Source organism: Micropterus salmoides, unplaced genomic scaffold, assembly GCF_014851395.1.
Source record: "Micropterus salmoides isolate LMB-PRFRI ecotype aquatic unplaced genomic scaffold, ASM1485139v1 Ms_hic_scaffold_1, whole genome shotgun sequence".
Lineage (NCBI taxonomy): Eukaryota > Metazoa > Chordata > Actinopteri > Centrarchiformes > Centrarchidae > Micropterus > Micropterus salmoides.
The window spans coordinates 15,397,608-15,424,505 of NW_024040040.1; the positions used below are offsets into that span (position 1 = coordinate 15,397,608).

The window sequence follows — 26,898 nt, forward strand, 5'->3', positions numbered from 1 at the left end:
TGTGTGATGCTGGATTAAATCAAACATGAAACAGTTACAAAATTGCAAAATGTGTGTCTTTGGAGAGGTGGTGCATTTTTTTCTACACTTCCTGTTTGATAGATAGACACAGAAGCAGTATAAAAATACACAAAGAAAAACAATATAGACAATCTATAAAAGGAATAATACCAGGAGGACATTGCACATTGTCATCTCAGGATGTTGTGTCCTGTTTTATTTGAGTTTAAAAGTAAAAGTAAACTTTAATGTGTTGCATTTCTAACTGCCACAGATTTGAGCTGGCTGCTTTCAATAAAAGACAGGCATTTGTGCTCTTTCCTCTGCCTGCATGTGCCAAGATAATCTTACAGGATGCAGTTTGTGTATAGGGCTACCGCACCTGCTTGCCACTAGACAGCCCTAAGCATGATGGGAAAACCCTGAAGTGCAGTCATTGGCTTATCAAAAGGTACATATGGTGACCCACAATGAAAAATGACACCTAGTCCATTATTACGTTTATCTGAAGCATAATGAGTTAATCTTCTTTAGGGCTTCCACTAATGATTATTTCCAATATCAATTAGTGCTCACTAGATTGTAACTAGATTGAAAGCAGTGAAATAGTGCGCATCATAATTTCCGATAGACCAGAGTGACATCTTCAAAAGGTATTTAATTTACCATGACGCAGAACAGAGTAAAGCAGGAAACCATCACTTCTGAGAAGCTGGAAACAGAGAAGCTTTGGCATTTTTGCTTGATAAATTACTTAAACAATTGGTTGATTAATTGATGCTTTCTCTAGTAATGTAACTTTTTGCAGTTGTTTAACTGTGTTAGAACAATATTATGGTTTGGGAATCTGGACTAATACTGCATTGCAAGTGTCCCCTTAATGGTAAGTTCATAATGCCATAGTGTTCATTATTTTGTCATTACACCACATCATATTTACAAGTTCATTTTATGTCAACTACGACCTATGGGTAATGGCAAAGTCCTTTTAGGAAAAAGTCTCAGGTGATAAAACAATTTTAAAAAACAACACCATCGTAAAATCAGCAACTACGTTTTCATTCAGTAATAGCATTAATAAATAAACTATACTGTTGGATATATGAGTTAAAATTTTGTAGGCTTGTAATCAGTAATCTAATATAAATCAGCACTTATTATTTATTATTATAATTATCATTACATATAATAAATTTAGCTAAACCATTTCAAATGAATATTGCTTTTTTTTTTGTATTCGTGGCTGTATTTGCTCATACATATTTAAAACTGAGAAGTAAATTTAGATTTATTTATTTATTTATTCATTTGGTGGAATGGCAGCGCTGGCGCTTTAAGAGAACTGTGGATCCATGAATGAAACGCAGCCATTCATAAAAAACACAAGGGACGGACGTCAGAGCGGTCTAAAAGACAATTGGCTCGCCCTTTGACTGACTTTGTATACTAGCCAATAGGAGGGCGGCAAAGGGCTCGGTCTAGATCCAGCTATCACAGCTCTTGATTGAGAAAAATCCACAGCCGAGTTTTTATTTGAGGAGCTGCAGGGGATGTAGGGGAGGAATTCTGCGTCGTTTTTCAATCTGCAAAGAGACTTCCCTTATCAAGTGAGTCCTGCAATGTTATTATATTACTTTAATACAAACTAGTGTCCGTGCGTGGGCTTCTTTTTGTTACAGCAGCGTCAACCGCATCGTCGCGATTTGTTGCTGGCGGTAAGGGGAGCAGATGTGGGTTAAGAGAGGCGAACGCCATTTTCTGAAAAATCAAAGGCAACATTGCGTCCATTTCCCCGCATCTGTCAGCTTTGCAGAGTGGTGTTTCCTTCTGCAGCAGCTGTCTTTTACGGCCTGTCGGCATCGTGAGTCTTTCTCTGTGCTTTGTGGCAAATTTGTCAATGGTAAGCTGGAGCCCCCCCACCCCGCCTGTTCTGCGACGATCAAGTTTCACTTCATTGAGAAAAACAAGGAGGTCCCACGATACGTGCTTTGCTTTCCTGTGCCACGCCAAACTCCATTCACAAATATTGTATACATTTCTTTTTCTACTTAGAGTTAATTTACAGGATTGCACAACGGACAGCCTAATAATTGTGAGTCATACGATTTAATTATGTGTTACAGCGTATTAACCAGACTGCGATTACACGTTTTTGCTTGTTATTAACACCATAATATTAAATTGTTGCCAGAAGTGATGTTTACCTACGGAAGCCCACAGCATTCACTGAAGCTGTTTGAATCATGAGAGAAATACAAAGGTACGAGACCTTTATCTCAAGATATTGTTTAATCATAATGTAATTTTACCCTTATACTGCACTGAATTTATTTTAAAGTATATTAATAGTCGAGAGACGTTATGGGGCATTTGAAATTGACTAAAAAAACAACTAGGTAAACTCAAATCTTGCTGGACCAGAATTTAAATGACTAAAACAGTGTTCCCAAAGTTTTAACCCATTTTTCTATTACCACAACATCTGAAACACATTTCTGTGCTTTGGGTACTAATGTTGTAAAGTATACACGATTTGTAATAAATAGGTTAAAATATTCAAAACATTTTCGTGCCCCTTCTTAATAAATCAAAAAGAGAAATAAAAGTCTAAATAATTTGGCTATAGAAATGAATCCTTGACTTTGGGAACAGCATGTTTTATAATCTCATCTCAAAGCTCCACTAACTCGCTTTTTTAAGCTTTCAGCCAGATCTCACAGTCCTCATCATCAGGTGTTGGCAGCTGAGCAGTGTGGTTGCACTTTCCAAGTTGAGATATAATAGTGGTCAACCAATATGGGTTTTTCAGTGGCCGATATTTAGACAGCAGGATGGGCGGTGGCCAATATAATGCCGATATTAAAACAAAGAAGAGTCATGTATAATTCAATTATTCAATGCAGTGTACAATCTAATATACATGTTATCTTAGCCAGTAACATGTTTTTATTAATTAATGAAATAGATATATATATATATATATATATATATATATATATATATATATATATATATATATATATATATATATATATATATATATATATATATATATATATATATATATATATATATATATATATATATATATGGTTATGCTGCAGATTTCAGAACGTGACTAGTGTTTAAGGGACAGTGGGGTTCAGTTTGTCATAAGTGACGTCATAGAACTGCATTATTCTCTACAGTATAACAATATATATTTAACTCTAGCAAGTAATAGTTTTAGCTTAGATTAGCTGTCATGCAGAAGAAATGTGTTAACATTTAGGGCGCGAAACTAACTTTCACCACCTTGCCAGAACTCACAAGGGAAGCACTGACATCGTTCCACAGCAGCCACACTGATGAGGCTGCCTACAGAGGTGTCTGCAGCCATTTTGTTTTCAGCTAATTATCTCAAAATGCCAGATATCGGCCCAATTAATCGGCCTATTGCTAATATTTAACTTACAGGAGGTTGCATCATGCTGTCATTGATGGAAAGGCTTTTATAGCCACTGTCAACCCTGCTGTGGGGTCATGGAGTTTAGAAAAACAAACCAAGATACATGAAAGTGATGACAGTAATGTGGATAGAGGCAAATGCATTGGGCGTTCAAAATATATTTTCCTAACAATGTGTTTCCCTAATCTGTCCTCCAGGGTGAAGACCAGCGACATGGACGGCTTCTATGACCAGCAGGTCCCTTTTGTGGTCCCTGAGAGTGTGAGTTTAAAACATTTCATATACTCATCAACCTACATAAGAAGCAGACCAAGCATTTATTACAGTTAGGTTTTTAAAATGTATGTCCACTAAACCGTTTTGTCGTTAAACTTCTAGAAATGTCACACAGAGGGAGCAGAGAGATGTCTCAGCGACCGGAAGAGGAAGTTCATGGACACAGAGCTGGCTCAGGACACAGAAGGTAGACTCATTATGGCATCATGTCCACATGTGAAAGTGTTCCCTGTGTCAGTATTTAGTGGAGACCTAAAGGACTGAAATGCTTGTGAATTTAGACTCTATTGTAAATCTAATCATAACTTTACAATAATTTTACTTGCCAGCTTTTTCCGGAGCTTTCAGCTGCATTTTATGCTCAATTGCTGACACAGCGCATTTTTTCAGATCTGTTCAGGACAATTTGAAACTTTACTTTGAGTTAATGTTGTTACACTATTTGTGTCTGTGCCAGCAGTCCTGTGAGGAGGCAAAGAAAATATAAAGAGTTTGGAAATATAATGTGGTAATTGTGTGATATTATCACTTAGGAAAGTAACGTTAAATATTGTTACGCCCATTTTAATATAATGTCAAAACTGTCTCGCAGAGCTCTTTCAAGATCTGATTCAGCTCCAGGAAATATGGATCGCAGAAGGTGAGACCTGCGAGCATCATGAAATTCAAAGAATGCACATCACTGATTTTAAAGCAGTGTCATGCCCCTTTCACAGTGAATTTAAAGGGTATTCTGAGAAATGTAGGAAATGACTAACAGAGAAATATGGATCTCTAAATGACAATACCGTATAAGAAGAGTCCTTTTAATATCTTGTCTTTTCCCATCTGACAGCTCAGGTTCCTGATGACGAGCAGTTTGTCCCAGATTTCCAGTCCAATAACTGTGAGTAGCTGCTTCTCCTCTAATATTTATAGTATGTACACTGGGGAGCGAACATTTTACTCAATGTCCTATTGACAGTGGAGCACTGAATCAAACACTTTTACTATTGTCACAAAATGATGCGGCCATAAATAATCCATAGCTGAAAATGGTCCCAACAGATGCGGTTTACTCATGTGAGGTGTGTCAGGAGGTAGATCAGCGTTTCGATCACGCAGCTCCCCCAGTCTGCATGTCGATGTTTCTCTGGGCAAGATACTGAGCCCTAAATTGCTGTGAATGTTAATTTCTGTTTCTGATGAGCAGATGGCACCTTAGCCTATGCTATCACAGCATGAATGTAGGTGACTGTGTGAACGCGACATAGTGCAAAAGCACTAGAAAGGAGACTAGAAAGGTGCTGTACAAGTACAGATCATGCTTTAGGAAATGGCTGAGCCTTTATAAAAAATGAAACTATATATCTATGACCTTTTGTTGATTATTATTAATTTAAGATTTAGGTCTTGAGTAGAAATGGGCTTTGGGCCACAGACAGGGAAGAAAGTTAATACACTGTTGGTCTTGCTCTGGGATTTGTAAATAATACAGAAAATACATTTATACCAGCTTTATCTTTTAAGTGGCAATACCACAAAATACTCCAAACTCAAGAACAATGATAGAAATCTTATCAACACAATGTACTTACATGTCACTCCTCATGCACAACAGACATTTTCTGTCATTATTCTATTGGATTGTTATGATTCATTGACATGTGAGCAGTGTTTTGATGCTGTTTTTATTGTTGTTATCATGTTTTTAACTTAAAATTTTTAACATAACCAGTAACTATAGCTGTAAGATAAATTTAGTGGAGTAAAAAGTACAATATCCCTCTTCTATTTGAGTAGAAGTAGAACAGCATAAAATGGAAATACTTAAGTAAAGTCCGAAGTGTACTTAACTTAGTGCTTGGGACATTTTTCCTACAACCTATCAGCTAACAGATAAATCCAGTTGATCCGAGTTTGAATGAGTACAATCGATGTACTCTCCAGGAAAAGGGGTGTAAACACAACTCTGTTTACAGTGTTAACTTGCAATGCAGTATATGACCCGCACGTACGCACACACACACACAAACACAAACACTAGCAGTGGATCTGTGCCAATTCAATGATTGTAGTCATATGACACAGGAAATTGGGCTATAAAATGACTTCCAGCAACTCAACTTGTACCTTCAAAATAATGATGTCACAGATAAGACCTAAGTTGGGGGGGGGAAATGGAACATTTAGTGTTGCTGCTAAACACGTACTGCATGTATTTATTGCTGCTTGATAGCTGCCTCAACAGAATGACTCCCGGTTCTGACAATAAATCTGACAGCGGCTGCGCTGTGGATGGAAACATTAGCGGCGTTGTGTCGTCACTGCAGTGTGCTGATGAGAATCTCCCTGCAGATTCCAGGAAGGCTGTGATCAGATAGGAGGCTGTCTTTCTTTCAGCTTAAACACAAACCTCAAAATGTGAGCCACGGTGCTAGAAAGTGTTAATCATTGTTTAACCCTTGTTTTAGTCTGTCATGTCTGAAAATAAGAGAAGTTCTAGTCTGTAGCTTAAAATGTTGTTACAAAGAAGCGGAGGCTGGTGATCTTTTTCCATTTATGTCAGGCATTGGTAGATCCTCTTTTTGTCAGGCATTATGTAAGACCCAGGCTTATTCCAACTGTTCACTATCCTACTTTGTGTCTATTGTGTTAGTGAGGTCTGTCCATTATGTTTGTCTGTTAAACAGGACCATTTTTTCTAACGCTTTGGGTGTTCACCACCAACACACTTCTATTCACCAAATTGTATTGTGGTGAGGGCAGAATAAAATAAAATTTCTATATAATATATAGATATAATATTTGATAGCATGGCTAGATATGACTGTCAGAGGAAATGTTTATTTTGTGAACTGATGGATTAATTATCCCATAGTTACAAAAATACAGACACAGTTTAAGCTTTGGCTCCATCTGGTGACAGGATCAACAAAAGACACTGTAGCAAATGGATGGCTGAAAGCAACACATGGACTGCTGCAATTTTCACTTGGATTGTCCCATATCAATAATAATTTTGAAGGTGACAATCACTTAAATAAAATTCTACACACACTGGCTTCAAACTGGCTTTAGAAAATGGCATGTTACCTAGGAGGAAGCCAGGGCAGCCAGAGTGACTGTTTTCCGTGTGTGTTTGCAGTGATGTTTCATGGTACACCTGCAAGCAAAGTGAAGCGAGAGCCCAGTCCATCTGAAGACCTGTCTCCCTGCAGGACACCTCACGCTGACATGTGCCTTTATAGTTACAGGTACATAATCAATGTTTTAGACTAAAGCATTGTATGATTATATTTGTATCAGCCCGTCACAACAAGATTTTAGGTGAAACACTTAATACCTGACACCTCCTTCCTGTTTTCTCTTCTTTCCTCAGTGCCTGCGACAACAAGCCAGCTGGGCTCAGAGCTCCGACTCCAGCCTCCACACCAGTGCAGTGTGGCTCCACCCATCCTGCTGGACCTCCACCCATACAGAGGCAGTTACAACCTCCGGCCCCACAGCTGACCAGTAACTGCCCCCCGAGCCACGTTCCTGCCCTGAGCCCCTCCCACCGCCACCCGCTCCCACAGGCCAGCCACAGCCAGCAGTTTGCTCTGCCTCATCCCGCCATCAGCTGCCCCAGCGCATCTTTCAGCACAGAACAACGGTGAGTTCTGACTCCTACTTTTATGAAATTTAAACTGGAAACAAAGTCTGTTTAAACCCTCAAACCTCCACGTGTCTTCTTCTACACTTTAGGTTTCAGCGGCAGATGTCAGAGCCCTGCTTGTCTTTTCTCGCTCCGGAGAAACCCGTGAACACGCCGTACCAACCCGCGAGCCGTGATGGCCGACCGCTGTACCAGCGCCACCTTTCAGAGCCCCTGGTCCCCCACGGCCCCCGAGTTTTCAAACAGGAGCTGTTGGATCCACAATACCCAGAGCCAGGACCACATGGTCCAGGTCTGGCCCGGCACCAGACCGCCTTCAACCATGTCACGATCAAACAAGAGCCAAGAGACTTTGGCTTTGACTCAGGTAAGTGAGTTTTCTGCTACATCTACATTTTGCTACTTCTGTACCAGATCTGTGGGCTCCAATGATACTTTCTGCGTCCATGCTGGAACATTGGTCATGTGAAGTAAATTTTGTCATGTGCCCATGTTCCCATAGGCACACTGACTGCATGTTCTGACTGCACATGTGAACACACAAGCTCCCAATTTATCTACGTATATCAGAGCCCTAACATTTAAGACACTGACTCAAGACTTTGGTGTTCTGCTCGCTTGAAATGAACTAGTTCATTCAACGTGTCGTCCAAGCGTGTCTAAAGGCAAAAGTGCTCCGATCTTACCTCTGCACACCTAGTTTTCAAGCGCTGTATGATGACCTGACAAGTAGTTCATTTGAAGCATAGTGACTCCTTGAAGTCAAGTTTTGATGTTGTAAAGTTACATATCGATTAAAAAAAAAAAGAAACCACGACTGTCTTGCCACACAGCTTTAATATTTAATTATTAGCACTTAATTGTGTAAAATTATTGAATGACATATACTTTTAGTGGTGAGACCAAGACTTCCAATTGGCTTTCATTTTGCAGATGAAAACTTGTGACGTGCTTTGTGTCTTCCAGAAGTTCAAACCTGCCACTCGTCCTCATTTGGGAAGTCTTCAGTCATGTACCAGAATAACAATGCCAGTGAGTTTAAGTTTGTCTTTGCTTTAAAATGAGTTTCTGTCGTGATGTCTGAGTTCTTTTTAGTAGAACAAATGTTAACTTTACTAATAATATTTCTCATTTCTCCCCACAGGGTTTGGTCATGACAGAGAGCCACGTTTGTACTATGACGACACATGTGTTGTGCCAGAAAGACTGGAAGGTAAGACTATGGCATTGTCCAAAACTAGAATTTAACTTTAAAGGATGATTAGTTTTTTTTAATTACTGCTACTGATATTCTAAGAGGAACAGAACTTGTGATTATTTCCGTGCCCACAAATAGTGAGACACATTCTCATTGTGTGCTATCTGACTCTTTAAGCAGGTAAAGTGAAGCAGGAGGGTTTGCCGTACCAGCGCCGCGGCTCCCTGCAGCTCTGGCAGTTCCTGCTCACGCTGCTGGACAACCCGGCCAACGCACACCTGATCGTCTGGACGGGACGCAACATGGAGTTTAAACTAATCGATCCTGAAGAGGTCGGTCATCGTTCAAACCCCACACATAGGGCCACTTTAAGATGCATAGATATTCTTTAAATGTGAGGAGAAATATTCACATTTAGCAAGGATGAAAGGAAACCTAAATGAATAAAGATAAGATGACTCCAGCTCTGGGTGATTGTATTGAGATTTTTTGTATTCTTCCTGCCTTGTGTTCAGGTGGCTCGACTCTGGGGGCTCCAGAAGAATCGACCGGCCATGAATTACGACAAGCTGAGCCGCTCGCTGAGGTACTACTACGAGAAGGGCATCATGCAGAAGGTAAAGGCAGGTCATGTTTCAGTTCCATCCTCCAGACCACTTATATGTGGTTACACATTTATTATTAAGTCTTAGCTACATCTTATCATTCCTTTCCTATGGGTTTTCCCCTTTTGCATTTATGTGGTAGATGGTTTTTTGTATCAACCTATGCAAAGTAAAACAGATGGATTTTGTGAAGAAAATCACAAAATTAAATTCTCTCACCTCTGATTGGTTCGTCCTGCAGGTGGCTGGGGAAAGGTATGTCTACAAGTTCGTATGCAACCCCGAGGCGCTCTTCTCCATGGCTTTCCCAGACAACCAGAGGCCAAGTCTGAAGGCTGACCCAGATACCACCCAGCCTTCAGGCGAGGAGGACGGCCTCCCCCTGCCCGGCTATGAAGAGGAGGGCCCGTACCTGGCGGAAGGAGGGGAGCAGTGCATCCAGGGACTGGCTTTCCCTGACAGCTACCCATACTAGACTCCACAGCCTGGCAGCTGGAGGAGAACTGACTGAGCAGTGTTTACCCGCATCACGTACGTCACGGAAAAGATGAATATATCAGATAACTTTTTTATCGAAAGTGTCTTTTTTTGCCTAAAGTTTTGTTTGCAAATTTATGATTCAGCCTGAAGTTAAAAAAATAAGAGAATCTTTGAGACTGTTAATTTGAACTTTCACCCTCAGCAAAACTCTTTGTCCAAAACTATTGTAGATCTGAATTTTTTTTTTTTTTTTTTTTTTGTTACAATGAGTTAGGAGCACTGTTGGCCAAAATCTTTTATAAAAATTGAAAGTTTCAAGAATAAAGTTGTAATATTTTGAGAAAAACATTATGTCACAAAAAAGTCCTAAAGATTTAAGATAAAAGTCATAGTTTTACAAGCAAATGTCATTATGGGGGAAAGGTGATGTTTTGAAAAAAATGTCATAAAATGACAAGAAATGGTCTTAACAGTTTAAAATTACGTTGGAAAACTAAAGTTGTAAGTTTTCGAGGACAGAAGTTGTAATTTTACAAGAATTTTTAAAAAGTACACATTTTCACAATATTACTTTTTTTTTTGTAGTAATTACATTTTTACACCCATAACATTACAACTTTTTTGTCAATGTTTCAGTTTTATTCTAAAGAATCCATGTCACAGTCACCCAAATGCTTGGGCTGTCATTTTGTAGCTGTAGTCCTCGCATATGTGAACTCTGGGATCTGTATTTCAACCAAAAAGTATCTCAAAGCCATGGCACTCCTTTACTAATTTACTTCTAATTGTCTTTTGGGTAAACCTTATACTGCTTGAAAGGGACAGACTTGTATTTTCCAGATGTCATAGTACTCCTATAAACATGTATATTGAAATGTCTTTTGTGTACTTGTTTTCAAAGCTAATATTTTTGGCATTATATGGACGTTTTTCCTGAACAGTTTTATGACAAAGGTACTGCTATTTTTGATTCTGTAATACTGCCACTACGATGCTAATAATAAGCATGGACTTTCTTACAAACGACTCACCTGTGCTGAGATAGTTTTCTGCATTTTGTATAGTTGATTTGCTTCAATGTGTAGAAAAGGTGTATAATTATATGAATATATTTTTGCAAAAGGCTGAAGTTGCTTGACGTTGTACTATGAGCTGCAGAGTTTGGCCTGCTAACGTACTGCATCACGTTCAGCCTCTCCAAAGTGGAATGACTTCTACCGTTTGTGTATGATGGCGGCTGGAGAGAGGCACTGGTGTGACGTCCACCCTCAGATACTGTATGTGTGCCTTCCGTTGATCTTTACTGATACAATAAACAATTTTACTCTTTTCTTTTGCCTCCTTGTGGATCCATTCAGACTTTTTTTATTTTTTTATTTCAAATATCTCATTAATTACTTCTTGTAGAAGGTATTAAAGAAATTAAACTATTAATTTTTTCTCCATTACCTATCAATACTTAAAAACCATGTGTGTTGCCTGGACAAAGGAAAAGGAGGATATATAGAGTAAAATTAATCAAGGAAAAAAACTCAACATTAAGTAACAACATCGGAAAGGTAATCTGGAGTTTAAAGTTCCCATAGCACAAATATATGAGATCTTTTTTGTAAATCATACACCGCCTTGGCTTTTAACCCTCTGCTGTTTGAAGAAGAGAAGTAAAAAGCTTACAACACCTAGTATTTCCAGGTGGTCGGCCATCCAAGTATTAACCAGAACCAACCCTGCTTAGCAGTCAAGATCAGGTATGCTCCGGGTGGTATGGCCGTAAGCAACAGTAAACTAAACATGAAGTTCCTTTTATAGATCATCACATCTGTGTTCATTTACACACAGAGAAATATTGGCGTATGGTTTATAAATTCTGGGCAGGATTACTTCCGATTACATTGAAACAATTTCCCCACATGAACATGAAATTAAATTACATTATTACCTACAAAGTGCACCCACCAGGTGCTGTAAGCTTTTTCACTTCCCTTCAACAAACAGCAGAGGGCGCTGCTGCTACTTCAGTGGGGACAGCTTTGAAAAGCAGTGCAATTTGTGACTGGACTAAAATGTGAAACACCTCCTCACTTTGTTTTCTGTGTTCTGATTTATGGCAGGAAAATTCATCTCACAATATAAAATCAATTAATTTGAGACAATTTATCAATAAAGACAAAAAGCTAAATCATTTACAGTTTGACTTTAAAGCTAATCTTTCATTAAAATAAGCAATTCTTTACTAGATTGATATATTTACATGTTGCCATATTTTAATGTAGACCTACACTTAATTATATGTTGTGTGTGTGTAGTAGTAGGACTACAAATTTTGTTTCATTATGCAGCCATGTACATCAATGCGCAATATATATTAAACAGACACAGTTATTGTGATGTTTCAAACTTTATTTTGCATTTTTTAATCTTGATGCCAAATACAACTGCAGGGACATTTCTTTTACATTACAGTAAAAGTATATGTAGTGGGTTTTAATCCAATAAAGTTGTGTACTTTTGCATTAAAACCAGATTCCAAATCAAAGAAATTTCTTCTAGGAAATGTCGGATAAATAAAAGTAAACATTTAAAACAGTGCATGTACGTTCTACAGTGGGAGTTTGCACAAGATGGGATATTCTGTTATTTCATGGGCCACACACACATTTTTCTTTAAAACAATAACCTCTATTATTTAGCAAAACAGAAAATGAACCGTTTGTTATTATGGATAGCCATAGTCCACGGGCTCTTCATTTTCACATTTGACTGTAATCTGTGTTTCGTATTTTTCTTCCTTACATACACATTCGTCCAGTTTAACAGGTGATAAAATGACGGGTTGAAATGTGTATGATGTGGGTGGTGCATGTGAAGAGAAGGATCTGTTCCTTTCAGTGTCCTGAGTGTCATAGATCATATTCATTATGTTCCTTTTCAGTCTTGTAAGGTACGCAGGGTCTTGAATTAGCCTCAGCTCCGAGGCAACCTGGTTCCCAAATGTTGTAAATGCATCTGCCGTTAGGTCTGCAGCCCCTTTTGCTGCAATCTGCTTCAAGAATACAAGCTTCTGCAGCTCGATGTCAGTTTCTGACCTCCACTTGCGTTTGACTCTCCTAGTGCTTGACTCCATTTGTGTGTTCCTGCTGTAAGTTGAGGCAGGTGAAGCAGTTTCCTCGACAGCTGTTGAAGAAGTTCCTTCGTCTGACGAGTCAAGGGAGGAGGCAGTATTTGATGTGCTAGCTGTTGATGGGGTGTCAGGTCTGTCCTCTCCGTCATCCTGCTCGCTGAATGACACACAAAGCTGGAAGAGAGATGAAACAGAAATGCCACATTCATGGTCATTGTTCTCACCTCTCCTTAACAATGTTATACTTTTTGTATTAGAGAAGGAAAAATACCTTAACATTTCATCATTACTAATGTACTAACACTCATACAAGCTTGCAGTCTGTTGTGTAGACTGTATAACTTACAGTGGTTTCACATGGACGGTGAGAAACGTATTTTTTGATGAAACCCATGGCCCTGAGGAGCCACCTTTGCCTAGGAGTCAAGGGTTTGTTGTCACTCCCACTCGGTTTTGGTTTCACCAACCTTACAAACTGCGTTCGCAGGGAAACTGCCCTGGTTTTAACTTCCTCAACTGAAGGAGAAAAACAAGAAAGAAAATGTGCTGTTGTCAGTTGTTACTTAAGGTGCTTGGTAGCACCTGCAGTGATGTTTGAGCAGGTGAGATAAAGATAATGCTGCTATATAAATATAGCCATTAATTCATTGTCATTAACTTACATTGCTGAGTGACCGATCCTCTGTTTCTTGCACATCTGTTTATGCATCTTATTCAGAGCCTTCACGCTGTCTGAAACACACTTTTAGATTTATAAAAGATTTATTCTATTTGTGAAAATAATATAAAGGGCGATATATACAAGGTTTTTTTCACATCAAGACCACATTAGACCATGCCCAGATCAAAAACCGTCCATTGAACTGGAAGAATGTGTATGTTTTGTTATAATAGTGAAGTTATTGTCTAAGTACAGACAAAATGTATGTCTATCTAGTCCAGAGTTGACAGAGTTGGGTATAGTGGTACATGTTGCTTTTATATTTTTTTTTATCACAAATAGAATAAAGGTTTTATAAATTTAAAAGTGTGTTTAAGATGTCTAATCTTATAACACCTCTAACCCCTAACCTCTAACATGCACTTCCTATGCTCTTCTTCTTCTATCCCCTACAATGATCTTGTATTGATTGCACTTTTTGTTAACTCTTACTTCCTTCCCTAGGTATTTACCCCATTGATGTGATATGTACTATTAGCTCTTACTAGTACTTATTGCTGCTCTTACCAGTATGTATCGTCAGTTGTAGATCTGTATTTGATGCTCTGTTGATACTTGTATGTTGTTCCTCAAATGTAAGTCGCTTCAGATAAAAGCGTCTGCTAAATGAGTAAATGTAAATGTAATCAGTGGCTCTGCATGTTGGGTTTCCTTTAACTTTCTGCTCAACAGCTGGCTTCAGTCTCGTGTTTGATTACAGCAGCGACGTGAATGCATCATAGATCTCTCGTCACTACGGTAACTATCGTTAGCTCCTACTGTATGAACATATTTGGCTCACCTGGCTGTTGAAGAGCACTGGCGACCTCTGTCCACCTCTTCTCTTTCTCAGCTCGGTTGTGGTACATCTCGTTTGCAACATCATAAAGGCACTCGTGCTGCTGCCAAAGTTCAATTAGGTTTTGCTCCAATGCTTGTGTCCACACTTTTGTTGTCGCCATGTTGCTGCTTCTCGTTTGTCGTCTTCTTCTTCTTCTTGTCCTTTCCTGCAGACTTGGCGCTGTGTGTTGTTAATGATCACAGTTGTACAGCTGCTTTCTTTTTTATTTAAAGTACAGCTGATTTCTCCCCTTTCTACGCGGACGATGCTTCCCTCACATATTTCGCGGGATTCCCTTCCGGTGACTTCACCCCCTACCCTGCTCTCTCATTGGTTGTAGGCAGTCACTGCCAATGACGACACTCTTCACGCCACAGGGTGTGGAGTCGCCGACTTCGTGCTGGATATCTGTCTGGCGTCGCGATGCGTCGGCGAGCCTCGATGGCTGCGGACGAAGGCAGCGTATGAAAAGTATTTTTTGCTTAGGAAGGTGCCTAACAGTGAAGTGACCTGTAAGTATTTAAATGGCAGCCATGATAACAGCAGGTTGAATTCTCTAACAGCTAAGGAAAGGTGCTTCAGTGCTTCCTTTCTTACCTCCTGTAGCATATGGTACACTGGATAATGCCTTCCCACAGTAGCAACATTTAAGCGACGCACCGTTCTCAAATGATAAAATCCATCGACCACATTGTGTTACTTGCGACATACTGTAAATAATGTATATTGCAATACATGACGGACAGGAATGATGGGATTGTATAAGCCAATCAATAATATAACAATAGTATAATCAATAAGGAATGCCAGAAACGTATTTCTTTACTGGACTAATTTATGATACTTCAATAAGGCACTCACAATTTACTTCTTTCTTTTGGTGTGTATTGTTTTGCCTTTGCTGTAATATAATACTGTTTCAACAATATTTTATTTTTCAGATTGTTGACATTTTGTTGTATTTGAATTTTCTACAATCCATCCTACAAAAAAAAAGAAATCCATCGACCATGGTGGATATAGGAAATCGATCACCATGTTAGTCATCATTTGCTATTAAGCATTTACTCTCTTATGGCATAAATTGCTATGTTGCTTATGTTTTGAACTGTCAACAATAACTGAATCCAATAGGCAAGCTATGAATGTTACTACTTTTGCAAAATGACCAAAGAGAGGATAATGTTGCAGCGTGTAGGCTAACTTTATATGCTCAGTTTGCTTTAGTTATTTTTGGCCTGTATTGCCAGCCTTCAGCAATATCATTAATTCATTTTACTATAGTCAGAAATGCTGACAACCTTGCCTTAATAAAGGGAAGGATCAAGCTGGAAACCCTCTTCAGTAAATGTAATGCATTATTTACATACAATAACTGGGATCCATGTTGATAAAAATGGGTCAAAGTCACATATGTACCTTTTATATACAGTATAAGTAGAAAGCTATGGATAAAATGAATAGAAGTGCAAAAAAAAGTTTACCTCCTTGCTTAATGTGTCTATTGTCACTCTTGTGCTCCTCCTTTGTTTGCATTTAATTATTTTATTTATCTTGTCTGCTGCTATAGTTCATTTCCACCACTGTAAATTTTCTTGCCTTTGCTAACTTGTTTGTATATATTCTAGATTTTCAAAAAAAAACAAAAAGAAAATGGACTGGTATGGGTGTCGTTTTGGGGCAGGAGCACAAACAACCCAAGGTGTATCCATCCATTTGATAACCACTCCACAAAGGTTAAATAGATGGGATTCCCTGCAAGTCACTCAGAACTGAAGAAGCCTCTTGGATGAGAGGCGAAACATCTTCAACCAAGTCTAGTTGCTCTTGATCTTGAAAGCACTTTGGATAACTATTACCTGGATGACGTTGCTCCTTATTCAGTGCAGGCAGAGCTTTGAAACACAGCAGAATTGTTACAGTCTTTTTTAGTATTTTCTGTCAGGTCCATGCTGCTTCTGCTTGCAACCATGAAATGTAAAACACCTCTTTACTTTCTTTTCTGTGGTCTGATTTTCAGAAAAATTCATGTCACAATGAAAAATAATTCAAACAGCTGTTGAAGACAGAAAGCTGAATAATTTACCTTTTGACGTCTTGTTCAATTAACCATAAGACAGTTATTTCATACATAAAAAGGAAATGCATCTAACAATGTGTTTGAACTCTTTCACTAAAATAAGTAACTATTTATTATATCAATGTAAATAAATGGATAATATAGGATATATTTGAGAAAACAGACATGATGTTTCAACATTTTTTTGCATTTTTTAATCTCATGTCTCAATAAAAACCACAGGGAAATTTCTTTTAAATTTAAAAATGAAATAAATGTTTAAGTATATGTAGCAAGTTTTAATACAATAAAGTTGTGTGAGTAACTAAAGTCTCAGTGAGAATGACTAGAACACTTTTAACGGTGGATTGTGGTTATTCAAATAAAACATTCACACACCTCCATATACAGCACGCTGTGCTTTTAAACTGCTTGTGTCTCTGGAGTGACATGGATGATATTGGAGCTCAACAACATCGTCTTTGAAGACTACAAGCCGCAGCAGCAGCATCCATATCACGTATCATTTGCATAAAAAAAGGTACAGCTCAAACACTTTAGATGGGAAGAAGGGACCATTTATCATCTTCCTTTGTCTCCAGAAGTGTAATGTTTTATCCCCGCTCATTTTGTGTCCTATTCACTACCGTGATGATGGGAAGAGTAACCAACCATGTAAGGTGCAGTGAAACATCTTTACAGTTTATTCAGAAAGATGAAACTCTAAACTAATCTAAGCTGAGTACTATTAGGCATATCCTAATGGAGATGAAGAGGTAAAAGATAGCAAGATGTGCCCAGGTTCACTGAGCCAAGAACACATCGCCATAACTCTTGTGGCTCATGTTTCCATCCTCTAGCCTGAATATTCAAATGAACTTGGTTCATTGCAACAGCTTATTGAACAAAATGATCATGAACAAAGACATCTTGTGACCCATCTCTCCATTCAGACCTCACATGCTGTGCAGTAAGAGTGAAGCAGAGGGAGACTAAGATGCAGGAAAGAGAGAGAAGATGGTAAATTAAACTAATGACTGAACATTAAAGAATACACAACCAAGGAAAACCGTTAGTCAGGGTCTTACTCCAAATCCTTGGAGCACTTTGAAACTGTTCACTGAAGTAATCCAACGAAATTCAACTCAACCACAAATCACTGTCAGCAGCTACTCTATAAGTAAACCTTGCAACATCTGTGGTATGTCGCAATAAAAGAAACACTGCAATGTGGCAGAGCATTACCAGGGACAATACCCAGTGTCTGTCACTGTCTATGGGTCAAAGACTCATTGACCGCAAAGAAGTTTCAAACAAATATGAAGTGTGTTCATTCGTCCGAAAACTTCTTTTCCCCAAATATTAGTAGAGTTTGTATCAAACAGTAACTACACTGTTAAATGTGGACCCAACATAAAGCTAAATGTCAGCACATTAAACTTGTGACCGTTGTTTCATCTTTAATAATCCAGTGTGTTAAAGTACAAACCAACAACATTAAAATGCTTGCTTACTGCTCTGTGACTCTTCCATGATTGTTAATAGTCTAAATAATCAAAGAAAACATTTTCACCCACACATCTGAAAAACTGCTACTGCATCTCTGTGGCTGGAAAAAGACAAACATAAGTCCACCTTAAACTCTAAATATGCCACTGAATAGGGAGCATTTATTATCTTTCTTCTCTCTGATGCATTACATATTTGTACATGTACTAGTTCATTCTTGTTTGTAGTTTACGTTCTATCTGTATGTGTGGATCATGATGTGTTTATTTGTTAATTTTTAATCTTTTTGCAGATTGTGTAATTAAAGGTCTTCTTTCGACATACAACATGAGACCACTACGATTCACTAGGTCAGTCTCACAGGCACTCATTCCAGTTCCATCATACAAAAACAACTACGATCAGAAAACTTTTTTCTATATTTACACTAAAATTTGGAATGACATTCCCCATCATATTCGAACATTATCATCCATCACATATTTCAAAAAGTCATATAAACTGATTCTTCTTAACAGTCATACTTGTACACATTGATTGTTCATGTATTGTTTTTAGTCTTGTTTCCCCGTATTTAATGTTTCACTTGTTTGTATCTGTCTAGTCAATAATAATATCTTGTATAAATGTATTGAAATTGTGTTTATTGTTCTATGTTGCTGCTGAACAGAAACCTGCTGTAAACCAGTTTTTAAACTGAGTCAGGCCCGTTTACTGTAACTAAATTGTTGTTCTTAAACTTTTCCTGTATAATAAATGAAATGAAATGAAATATCCAGGGTGTACCCCACCTTTCACCCAATGTGAGCTGGGATTGGCTCCAGCCCCCCACAACACTGTACGCAGGATAAACAGTTGACGATGGATGGAATAATTTTTCAATAAATATGGCATCATTTTACCCCCAGGGCTCTATGGTACGGTGCACACAGGTTTATCTTGCATTTTACCTTTACTTCCTGTCCTCCATGCGTCTTTTGAGGACAAGAAACATACATCATGCAACTCTATGCATTGTATCGCTCTGACTGTGGGTAGGTTCTGACTTTCCTTCATGTTAAGGTGGAGGAATGCTGAAGGTCCTGCAGCCATTTCTCAGCCTCTTCCTCACTGGAGAGCCTGAGCTCGAAAATCATCCTGCTTATCACTGGACTCATTTACACAGAGAACGTGACTGTAGCCAAAGTGAAATAAAGTTATTTGGTGTTTATTCCTAATCTCATATTTGCTGCACGACTCAACTAATGTTACTATTAATGCTATAATGCAGTGTTCTGTAATTTTTTGCTACCTTGCAATGCAATATAATGGTAAATATTGATTGTAGATTAATATTATACTTTATATATTTATACCGTTTACTATTTATTAGTCATTTTTGTAATTCAGTAGATATTCATATTGTATATACTGTATATACACTCACCTAAAGGATTATTAGGAACACCATACTAATACTGTGACCCCCTTTGACCCCCTTTCGCCTTCAGAACTGCCTTAATTCTACGTGGCATTGATTCAACAAGGTGCTGAAAGCATTCTTTAGAAATGTTGGCCCATATTGATAAGATAGCATTTTGCAGTTGATGGACATTTGTGGGATGCACATCCAGGGCACGAAGCTCCCGTTCCACCACATCCCAAAGATGTTCTATTGGGTTGAGATCTGGTGACTGTGGGGGCCATTTTAGTACAGTGAACTCATTGTCATGTTCAAGAAACCAATTTGAAATGATTCGAGCTTTGTGACATGGTGCATTATCCTGCTGGAAGTAGCCATCAGAGGATGGGTACATGGTGGCCATAAAGGGATGGACATGGTCAGAAACAATGCTCAGGTAGGCCGTGGCATTTAAACGATGCTCAATTGGCACTAAGAGGCCTAAAGTGTGCCAAGAAAACATCCCCCACACCATTACACCACCACCACCAGCCTGCACAGTGGTAACAAGGCACGATGGATCCATGTTCTCATTCTGTTTACGCCAAATTCTGACTCTACCATCTGAATGTCTCAACAGAAATCGAGACTCATCAGACCAGGCAACATTTTTCTTCAACTGTCCAATTTTGGTGAGCTCTTGCAAATTGTAGCCTCTTTTTCCTATTTGTAGTGGAGATGAGTGGTACCCGGTGGGGTCTTCTGCTGTTGTAGCCCATCCGCCTCAAGGTTATGTGTGTTGTGGCTTCACAAATGCTTTGCTGCATACCTCGGTTGTAACGAGTGGTTATTTCAGTCAAAGTTGCTCTTCTATCAGCTTGAATCAGTCGGCCCATTCTCCTCTGACCTCTAGCATCAACAAGGCATTTTCGCCCACAGGACTGCAGCATACTGGATGTTTTTCCCTTTTCACACCATTCTTTGTAAACCCTAGAAATGGTTGTGCGTGAAAATCCCAGTAACTGAGCAGATTGTGAAATACTCAGACCGGCCCGTCTGGCACCAACAACCATGCCACGCTTAAAAATTGCTTAAATCACCTTTCTTTCCCATTCTGACATTCAGTTTGGAGTTCAGGAGATTGTCTTGACCAGGACCACACCCCTAAATGCATTGAAGCAACTGCCATGTGATTGGTTGATTAGATAATTGCATTAATGAGAAATTGAACAGGTGTTCCTAATAATCCTTTAGGTGAGTGTATTATATCCACCTACATCACATCATGTGGCCTACATAATAACACCTGCACAAACATATTTATTACAGCATCCTTGTTTTATGCTTACTGCACTATTGTCTTGCTGTCTTCAAATGTTGTTTTTTGACTATGATGTGTGTGTACTGTACACTATAGTATGTCTGCTTCTTGTTGGGCATTTGTTTGTTTGTTTGTGTATGTGCATTGCAATGTAATTCCTAGAATGTGTACACATACATGGCCATTAAAGCGGATTCTGATAAACCAATAACATTACCTCCATGAGTTCTTCTCCCTCTATTGTCTCTTTTTTGGCAGACAGTGTTGACGCCTTACAAGAACAAGGAAATACATCGAACAATGTGTTTTAAATCTTTCATTAAAATAAGCAATTCTTTACTATATTCAATTAAATCAAAGGGAAATATAAATGATTGTATTTTTTAATCTTTATGCCAATTACAAGAGCAGGGACATTACAGTAAATGTCTGCTAAAGTATATGTACCAGTTACATGTTATTTTATGGAACACACTTACATTTTTTTCTATACTTTGACAATAACTTCTGTATTTGGTAAAACAAAACAGAAATAAATTGTTTTTAGGCTCTCCATAGTGCACAGGCTTCTGATTAAAACATGTGACTGTAATGGTTTTGTTGGAACATTTACCTATATTATTACTATATTTACAGCAATCAGATTCGGTACACTCAATAATATGAAAGGATTTGGTACTTGTTACAGATCTATTATTCATAACACCACTACAGAGCTCTATCACTTGACTTTCCTCGCTCTGGATGAAGGTATTGGTCTTCCTGCATTGCTGTGCTCCCTTATTGATGGCTTCCATTTTAGCATCACAATCATTTTCATTCATCTTTTCAACGATATGCTTGTCTTTAAATTTCAGAGGACTGTCCTTGACTGCAAAAATCTCTGTGGCAAAGAGCAGCACCAGAAGCAAACAGGCAAACTGGATCCTCATGTTTCACTGGTGAAGAAAAAGCAGAACAACATTCTTCTTACAGATAATTTACAGTGTGATATCCAAAGTGATATCTTTGCAGTAATTTAAGCAAAATTTTCTCCTCCTTCCTGAAAAAATCCTCTTTTTCTCTTCTTTTAAGAAAAAAAGAATTGCAGATAGATTATGCAAAATATACATGTTAGGCAAGTTCACAGACTCAGGGCCATGCCAGGGTACAGTGCAGCCCATATCTGGACACTGATGCAGTCTTCATTGTTGTGGCTCTCCAGTTATAGTTTACAAAGTAATACACCAAATATTAAATATGTCTGCTCTATGTGTGGTTTTCATTTGTCCAATTAGTTTTTCAACCCTAAATTTGGGGCTATGTGTAAAAGACTACAACTTACACAATTTACTTAAAGCAGAAAGTTGGAACCTTTAAGTCCTTGTTTCATATCATATCCAAAAAAACGAATCCAAAGACGTCCAGTCCAGTATCATAGAACATATGCAGGAAGAATGTGTCCTGTATGTAGCGAGGCAGAAAATAAGTCCAGCGCATCTGACTTTATTCAGGAGAAAAACAACCAGCCCATTGTCACAAGATGAACGTGCATATTGGACGATTCTGCGCATCGGGATCTGTATCCAACAGCAATATTTAGGAAGTAAAGTGTGAAAGCGAGAATGACTGGACAATAATACATATCTTGTACCATGTGTGTACATAAAAGGTACAGCTCAAACCCTAAGATGACGAAAAGTAGGGACCTTTACCATTTTTCCTTGTCTTTAGTAGGGTAATATTATTTTTATTTAAAAATATAAATGTATTATTATTTTCTTCCCAAAACTGTGTGTGTAACAATTTGCTGTAAATAAAGGCTCAATCCCACATGTTTAAAAGAGTTTCCATGTGTTGCAGAGCTGCAGTGAAGTCTGGTAATTGCTTACAATTATCATTACAGCATTACACAATAGCATGTTCCTACTGTCTATGTCCTGCACAGGCTGAGACTGGATTGAAAGTTTGCTTATCTTCTCCATCTCCCTGCATAACTCCTCTGTGTCTTTTTATTTGAAAAGGTATTCGTTTCAGAAGGGCAACGGGAGTTAGTTTTTACAAGTGCCTGTGTTTCTGTCACAGGAAAAATATCTACATTATTATATTATATTTCTACATTAAAAAATCTTACATAAAAACTAAAATAAGCATTTCCAAAAGAAAATGTGTGTCAGAGCTGGCAGCTGTTAGCTGTGACTGCTACCGCTGCAAATTGCTGCTCTATCAGTAATTTGTCAAATACTGTAGAGGCACCAACAGGTAAACTACATCTCTCACACTAATAATAAAGATCGGAGACAACAAAAGTTTGAGAGCTACAGCTTTCAAGATCGACACTCTACTTACCACACTTCTTGGAAGTCTCCAAAATTGATGTTTCGTTGATAGAAAAGTGCATTTGCCATAAAAATAAAGATGTTAAACTCTCATTTTGGGTTTTTTAATTAAAGCAGCTGAAAAAAAAACATACAGCACGTGTCCACACTCAGCAAGGAAGATTTTGCAAGATAAAGAAGTTGAGGAGAACTCAGCCTGCAGTTACTACAGGAGTCAATGAGACCATGACTGTGGGTTACCTACCAATTAAGGTTAAATCTAAAAGACTAAACCTCCATTGAAGAAGATGTTGGCATTTTGAGAGAGAAAAGGCTTGTGTCTATTGATTGTAGGAAGTCCCACTCTTCAATAGCATACTGCCTTCCTCCTCTAGATTTCGTCAGGAGAGGGACCTGATGACAGGCTGGTTCCAACTGCAGGCTCTGGTCCACCTGCTCTTGTTGGACAGTCAAGTACATCAGCCCCCCCTCCTGCTCCCCCTAGGAGTAGAGGTGACACAGTATGGTATGAACTCCTTTTAACCAGTTACTGAGTTTTGTCAGTGTGAGACATGGCCCTAGTGTGTAAGCAGTGTGGAAATACTCACCAAGCTCAGGAGGGTGGAAAATTAAGAGTTTTTGAAGCCCTACTCTGTTGTACCTTGAGCTGTTCACTCAAAGGAAAGTACACAGACTTGCCCCACTGTATAATACCAAAAATTGTAACTTATATATATAAAACAGACAGGATGTGACAGAACCTTGTATGATCCATGCTTTCTGGGATTGGTTGATCTCTAGTGTCCATGCAGACATGTCCTTTTGTGATTGGATGTCCAAATGTGTCCAAAGCATGTCAAGTACTTTGTGATGGGCCTGTTATTCATATCACACCAAATATGGAACACATGCACACAGCAGACAGTTGCTTTTCTATTTCTGCAAATTCCCTCCTGATATGAACTTTAATAGTACATTACAAAACATATCTTTAGATCAAGCAGATAGGTAACATAAGAAATAGGTAAAAATGATAGGTATAGTCAAAGTTAAACAAAATCTATAGTTGAAATGCATCAGATTGTAAACAAATCAATCAGTACATTTATAATAAACAACAGTAATAATAAAGTTAATTGTGTCATTTTTTGGCAAAATATGTTTCTGTTAAACTGAAATATTTAAAATTTTCACATTTATACAAATTCTTTCTAAAATTCTAAAATAATTATAAACCAATTTTTACCACTTATACACTTTATGTATACTGAATTTATTTGGCATGTTAACACATAATTGTTATTAAAACTATTTGCAATTTAGCATCCTCAATTGTTTTCAATTATTTGTCATCCTTATTACATTCTTAAAAACATTAAGCTGATTTCATCATAAGCAAAACATACCCAAACCAACATTTAAATATTTTAATACACTTTTTAAAATGATATTGCTGATTTCATGCAAAAGCATCTTAGTATATTTTGGTAATGCAGAGGTCAAAATGGGGAGTTGTTATCACCACAGATGTGATAGCGAACAATTCGCAGTCATGTGCTTTTCACTTCTCGTTTTCTCCTAACTACTCCACCCCTTACAATTCACACCTATCATCTTGTTTTTCTGGGTGACACCACTCTTAACCTTTATAGCTGGTTTTCAAATGCTATTTTGCGACCAGTTCAACTCTTGACCCACCCACATTGTCTTATGAGATACGACGCCTCTGCATTTGTCAGGGTTGTCAGGGACTCTTTTTGTCACACTGAATAAATTTCTCTTTCTTCAAATCATCAGTACATTTAAACATTATGGTGTCAAATCTTGTAAATATACCATTCCCCAAAGCATTAACATTTCAACCGAACCCTGCCCCCTGGGTGCCTTAACTTGCTTTTTTTTTTATTACTGAATAGCACGGAGTTGTTTAAACATTATGACTACAGAACGTCTTTAGAATGGTAATTAAACAATGCATTTTAGCAACTACATAAGATGATTTTAGCAATGTATTCAGCAATGTTACTCCAAGCAATATTATCTTATAAGATGATTCCTTAAAAGGTAAAAAAATAAAATAAAGACAAATACAAATAACACATTTCCCTGCCAATTCTATAAACTTGAAATACTTCTTTATACAGACAGTCAGGACGGCAGAAAAGATCCAACCTGCCCTCCATACAGGACTTTTTTTTCCAGAGTAAATGTAAATGCTCCGTATTAGTATACAGCCTTTCTAGTCTTTTGGACTACTCAAAGCGCTTTTACACTACATCTGCATTTACCATTCACTCACATTCAGATACTGGTGGAACACCAGGGGCAATTCGGGGTTCAGTATCTTGCCCAAGGACACTTCGACATGCAGCCTGGACTGAACCGTCGACCTGCCAGTTAACGGGAAACCTGCTCTACCTCCTGAGCCACAGTCACTGCCAGAGTCAGGAAACAGGCAAGAAACATCACTGCTGATCCATCTCACCCCAGACATAACCTGCTCCAGCTTCTCCCCTCTGGTAGGCGCTACAATGCACTGTATTCCAAAACCAACAGACACAGGAAAAATTTTATCCCACAAGCCATCACTCATGAACAGCTGACTTCTGACAATATTGTCATATTGGATATCCTGTACACCAAATCCACTTACCTCAAGTACATAACATGTGCACATAATACTTATTCCAACATCCTTTGCACCATCCTTCATCGCACCGTGTACATTTATGTGTACCTTTATGTCACATCAACCTACGACATGTACAAAATAGTAATGATAATAACAATTTAGTCATGCGTCCTTTGCACTCTGCTCTTTGCACTATTGTCTCAATCTGTCTATACTGTGGCCTATGTTAGATTTTATTATTTTATTATTGTACAAGTAAAGCACATAGTGAGCAATGTATAATTTCCTGTAGACATACCTGGCAAATAAGCTGATTCAGATTCTGATTCTGATATGCCAACTTGTGAAACATACTCATCTTTGCAGCATATTAGGATACTGAATTAAGTTTCATTTGTTTTTTAACTATTTCAAATTCTTGCATATATACCATGATGCCTATCATATGGTTATGGAGGAGTTGCCTGTCACTCTTGTCCTTTGGAAGAGCACCGAGCTAAATCTACCAGTCCAATGGATTCAGTAAGCCCATGTGAGGAACACACAACTCACGAAATTCATAGATTTCACGTAATGTCAAGGGGAACGCTTCCTCGGAAGGCAAAAAATACGTTATTTTCCACTGCCTGGCATTTAGGAAGCAAGTGATACACTGTTACTTTGAGTTTGTTACTTTTGTGTTGCCCAAATGCGGGATGGTCGTTCTGCTATCAGATGCACTAATCGACAAGGAGAAAACCTTGGAACTTACTAAACTAAATTAAAGTTAAGTTACAGCTGCCCTTCTGAAACAAATAGATTTTCAAATAAGGCAGCGAGAGACAAAAGAGTTATGCAGGAAGGAGGAGAAAATAAGAAATGGGACATGGACAGATGGGACAAGCTATTAATTAATGCTGTGAATTGCAAGCACAATGCCAGACTTTACTCTGCAACACCTGAAAACACTTGATTGAGCCTATTTATAGCAAATGGTTGTACACTTATACAGGTTGTAGAGGAAAATAATCCACAAATATGTTTTAAATTACTACACACTGTAAATTATCTGTAAGAACAATGTTGTTCTGGTTTTTCTTCACCAGAGAACCATGAGGATCCAAATTACCTGTTTGCTTCTGGTCCTGCCCTAGTTAATTTAATGTATTAAATTCGAATAGTCATCAGCTTGACCGTTTTTCTTCTTGTAGCCTGTTTTATCACTTGCTGCACCAGAATAAATAATTAGCTCCTGTTTAGATTACTGAGATGTAAACAAAAGACTTTATTATTACAAACACTCAGCTTGGCCTCAGGCAAGAAGGCAGACACCACGACAGCTGGTATATAACAGATTGTTCTGATACAGCTTGGAATGGACAAGACCGGCTTGTATCGGAGTTCGGACTGGCCT

The 26,898-nt window shown here is 38.2% G+C and overlaps 2 protein-coding genes and 1 long non-coding RNA gene across 5 annotated transcripts; 2 read left to right on the forward strand and 1 right to left on the reverse strand.

Annotated features, from left to right (window-relative positions):
- The first annotated feature begins 1,483 nt into the window (after positions 1–1,483).
- On the forward strand, positions 1,484–10,975 carry LOC119903537 (ETS translocation variant 5-like). 3 transcript variants are annotated; one of them, XM_038719806.1, is made up of 13 exons: positions 1,484–1,607; positions 3,646–3,709; positions 3,827–3,911; positions 4,317–4,364; positions 4,560–4,610; positions 6,852–6,960; positions 7,086–7,358; positions 7,451–7,728; positions 8,328–8,393; positions 8,506–8,574; positions 8,737–8,891; positions 9,075–9,176; positions 9,406–10,975. In XM_038719806.1, exons 2-13 carry the CDS (start codon positions 3,662–3,664, stop codon positions 9,637–9,639), a joined length of 1,518 nt encoding a protein of 505 aa, XP_038575734.1. In that variant the 5' UTR covers positions 1,484–1,607; positions 3,646–3,661; the 3' UTR covers positions 9,640–10,975. The 3 variants fall into 3 exon arrangements, with proteins under 3 accessions (XP_038575734.1, XP_038575729.1, XP_038575725.1); XM_038719801.1 differs by lacking the exon at positions 1,484–1,607 and adding an exon at positions 2,192–2,260 and having other exon boundaries at positions 8,740–8,891; XM_038719797.1 differs by lacking the exon at positions 1,484–1,607 and adding an exon at positions 2,205–2,260.
- A 1,051-nt stretch (positions 10,976–12,026) lies between these two features.
- wu:fb74b10 lies at positions 12,027–14,568 on the reverse strand. Its single transcript, XM_038719822.1, has 3 exons — positions 14,268–14,568; positions 13,112–13,281; positions 12,027–12,939 (listed from the first exon to the last, which is right to left on the reverse strand). The coding sequence occupies exons 1-3, from the start codon at positions 14,425–14,427 to the stop codon at positions 12,361–12,363; spliced, it is 909 nt and encodes a 302-aa protein (XP_038575750.1). The 5' UTR covers positions 14,428–14,568; the 3' UTR covers positions 12,027–12,360.
- Positions 14,569–14,637: 69 nt separating this feature from the next.
- On the forward strand, positions 14,638–16,691 carry LOC119903581. The gene is made up of 2 exons (XR_005444543.1): positions 14,638–14,818; positions 15,935–16,691. It is a non-coding gene; the product is annotated as an uncharacterized LOC119903581 (long non-coding RNA).
- The last annotated feature ends 10,207 nt before the right edge of the window (positions 16,692–26,898 follow it).

Coding starts and splice junctions, on each gene's coding strand:
- LOC119903537 (XM_038719797.1), top strand. Junction 6,961..7,085: donor ATGTGCCTTTATAGTTACAG/GTACATAATCAA, acceptor TTCTTTCCTCAG/TGCCTGCGACAACAAGCCAG. Junction 9,177..9,405: donor AGAAGGGCATCATGCAGAAG/GTAAAGGCAGGT, acceptor TTCGTCCTGCAG/GTGGCTGGGGAAAGGTATGT.
- wu:fb74b10 (XM_038719822.1), bottom strand. CDS start 14,427: ATGGCGACAACAAAAGTGTGGACACAAGCATTGGAGCAAAACCTAATT. Junction 13,282..14,267: donor CAGTGCTCTTCAACAGCCAG/GTGAGCCAAATA, acceptor TTTCTCCTTCAG/TTGAGGAAGTTAAAACCAGG. Junction 12,940..13,111: donor ACCGTCCATGTGAAACCACT/GTAAGTTATACA, acceptor TCTCTCTTCCAG/CTTTGTGTGTCATTCAGCGA.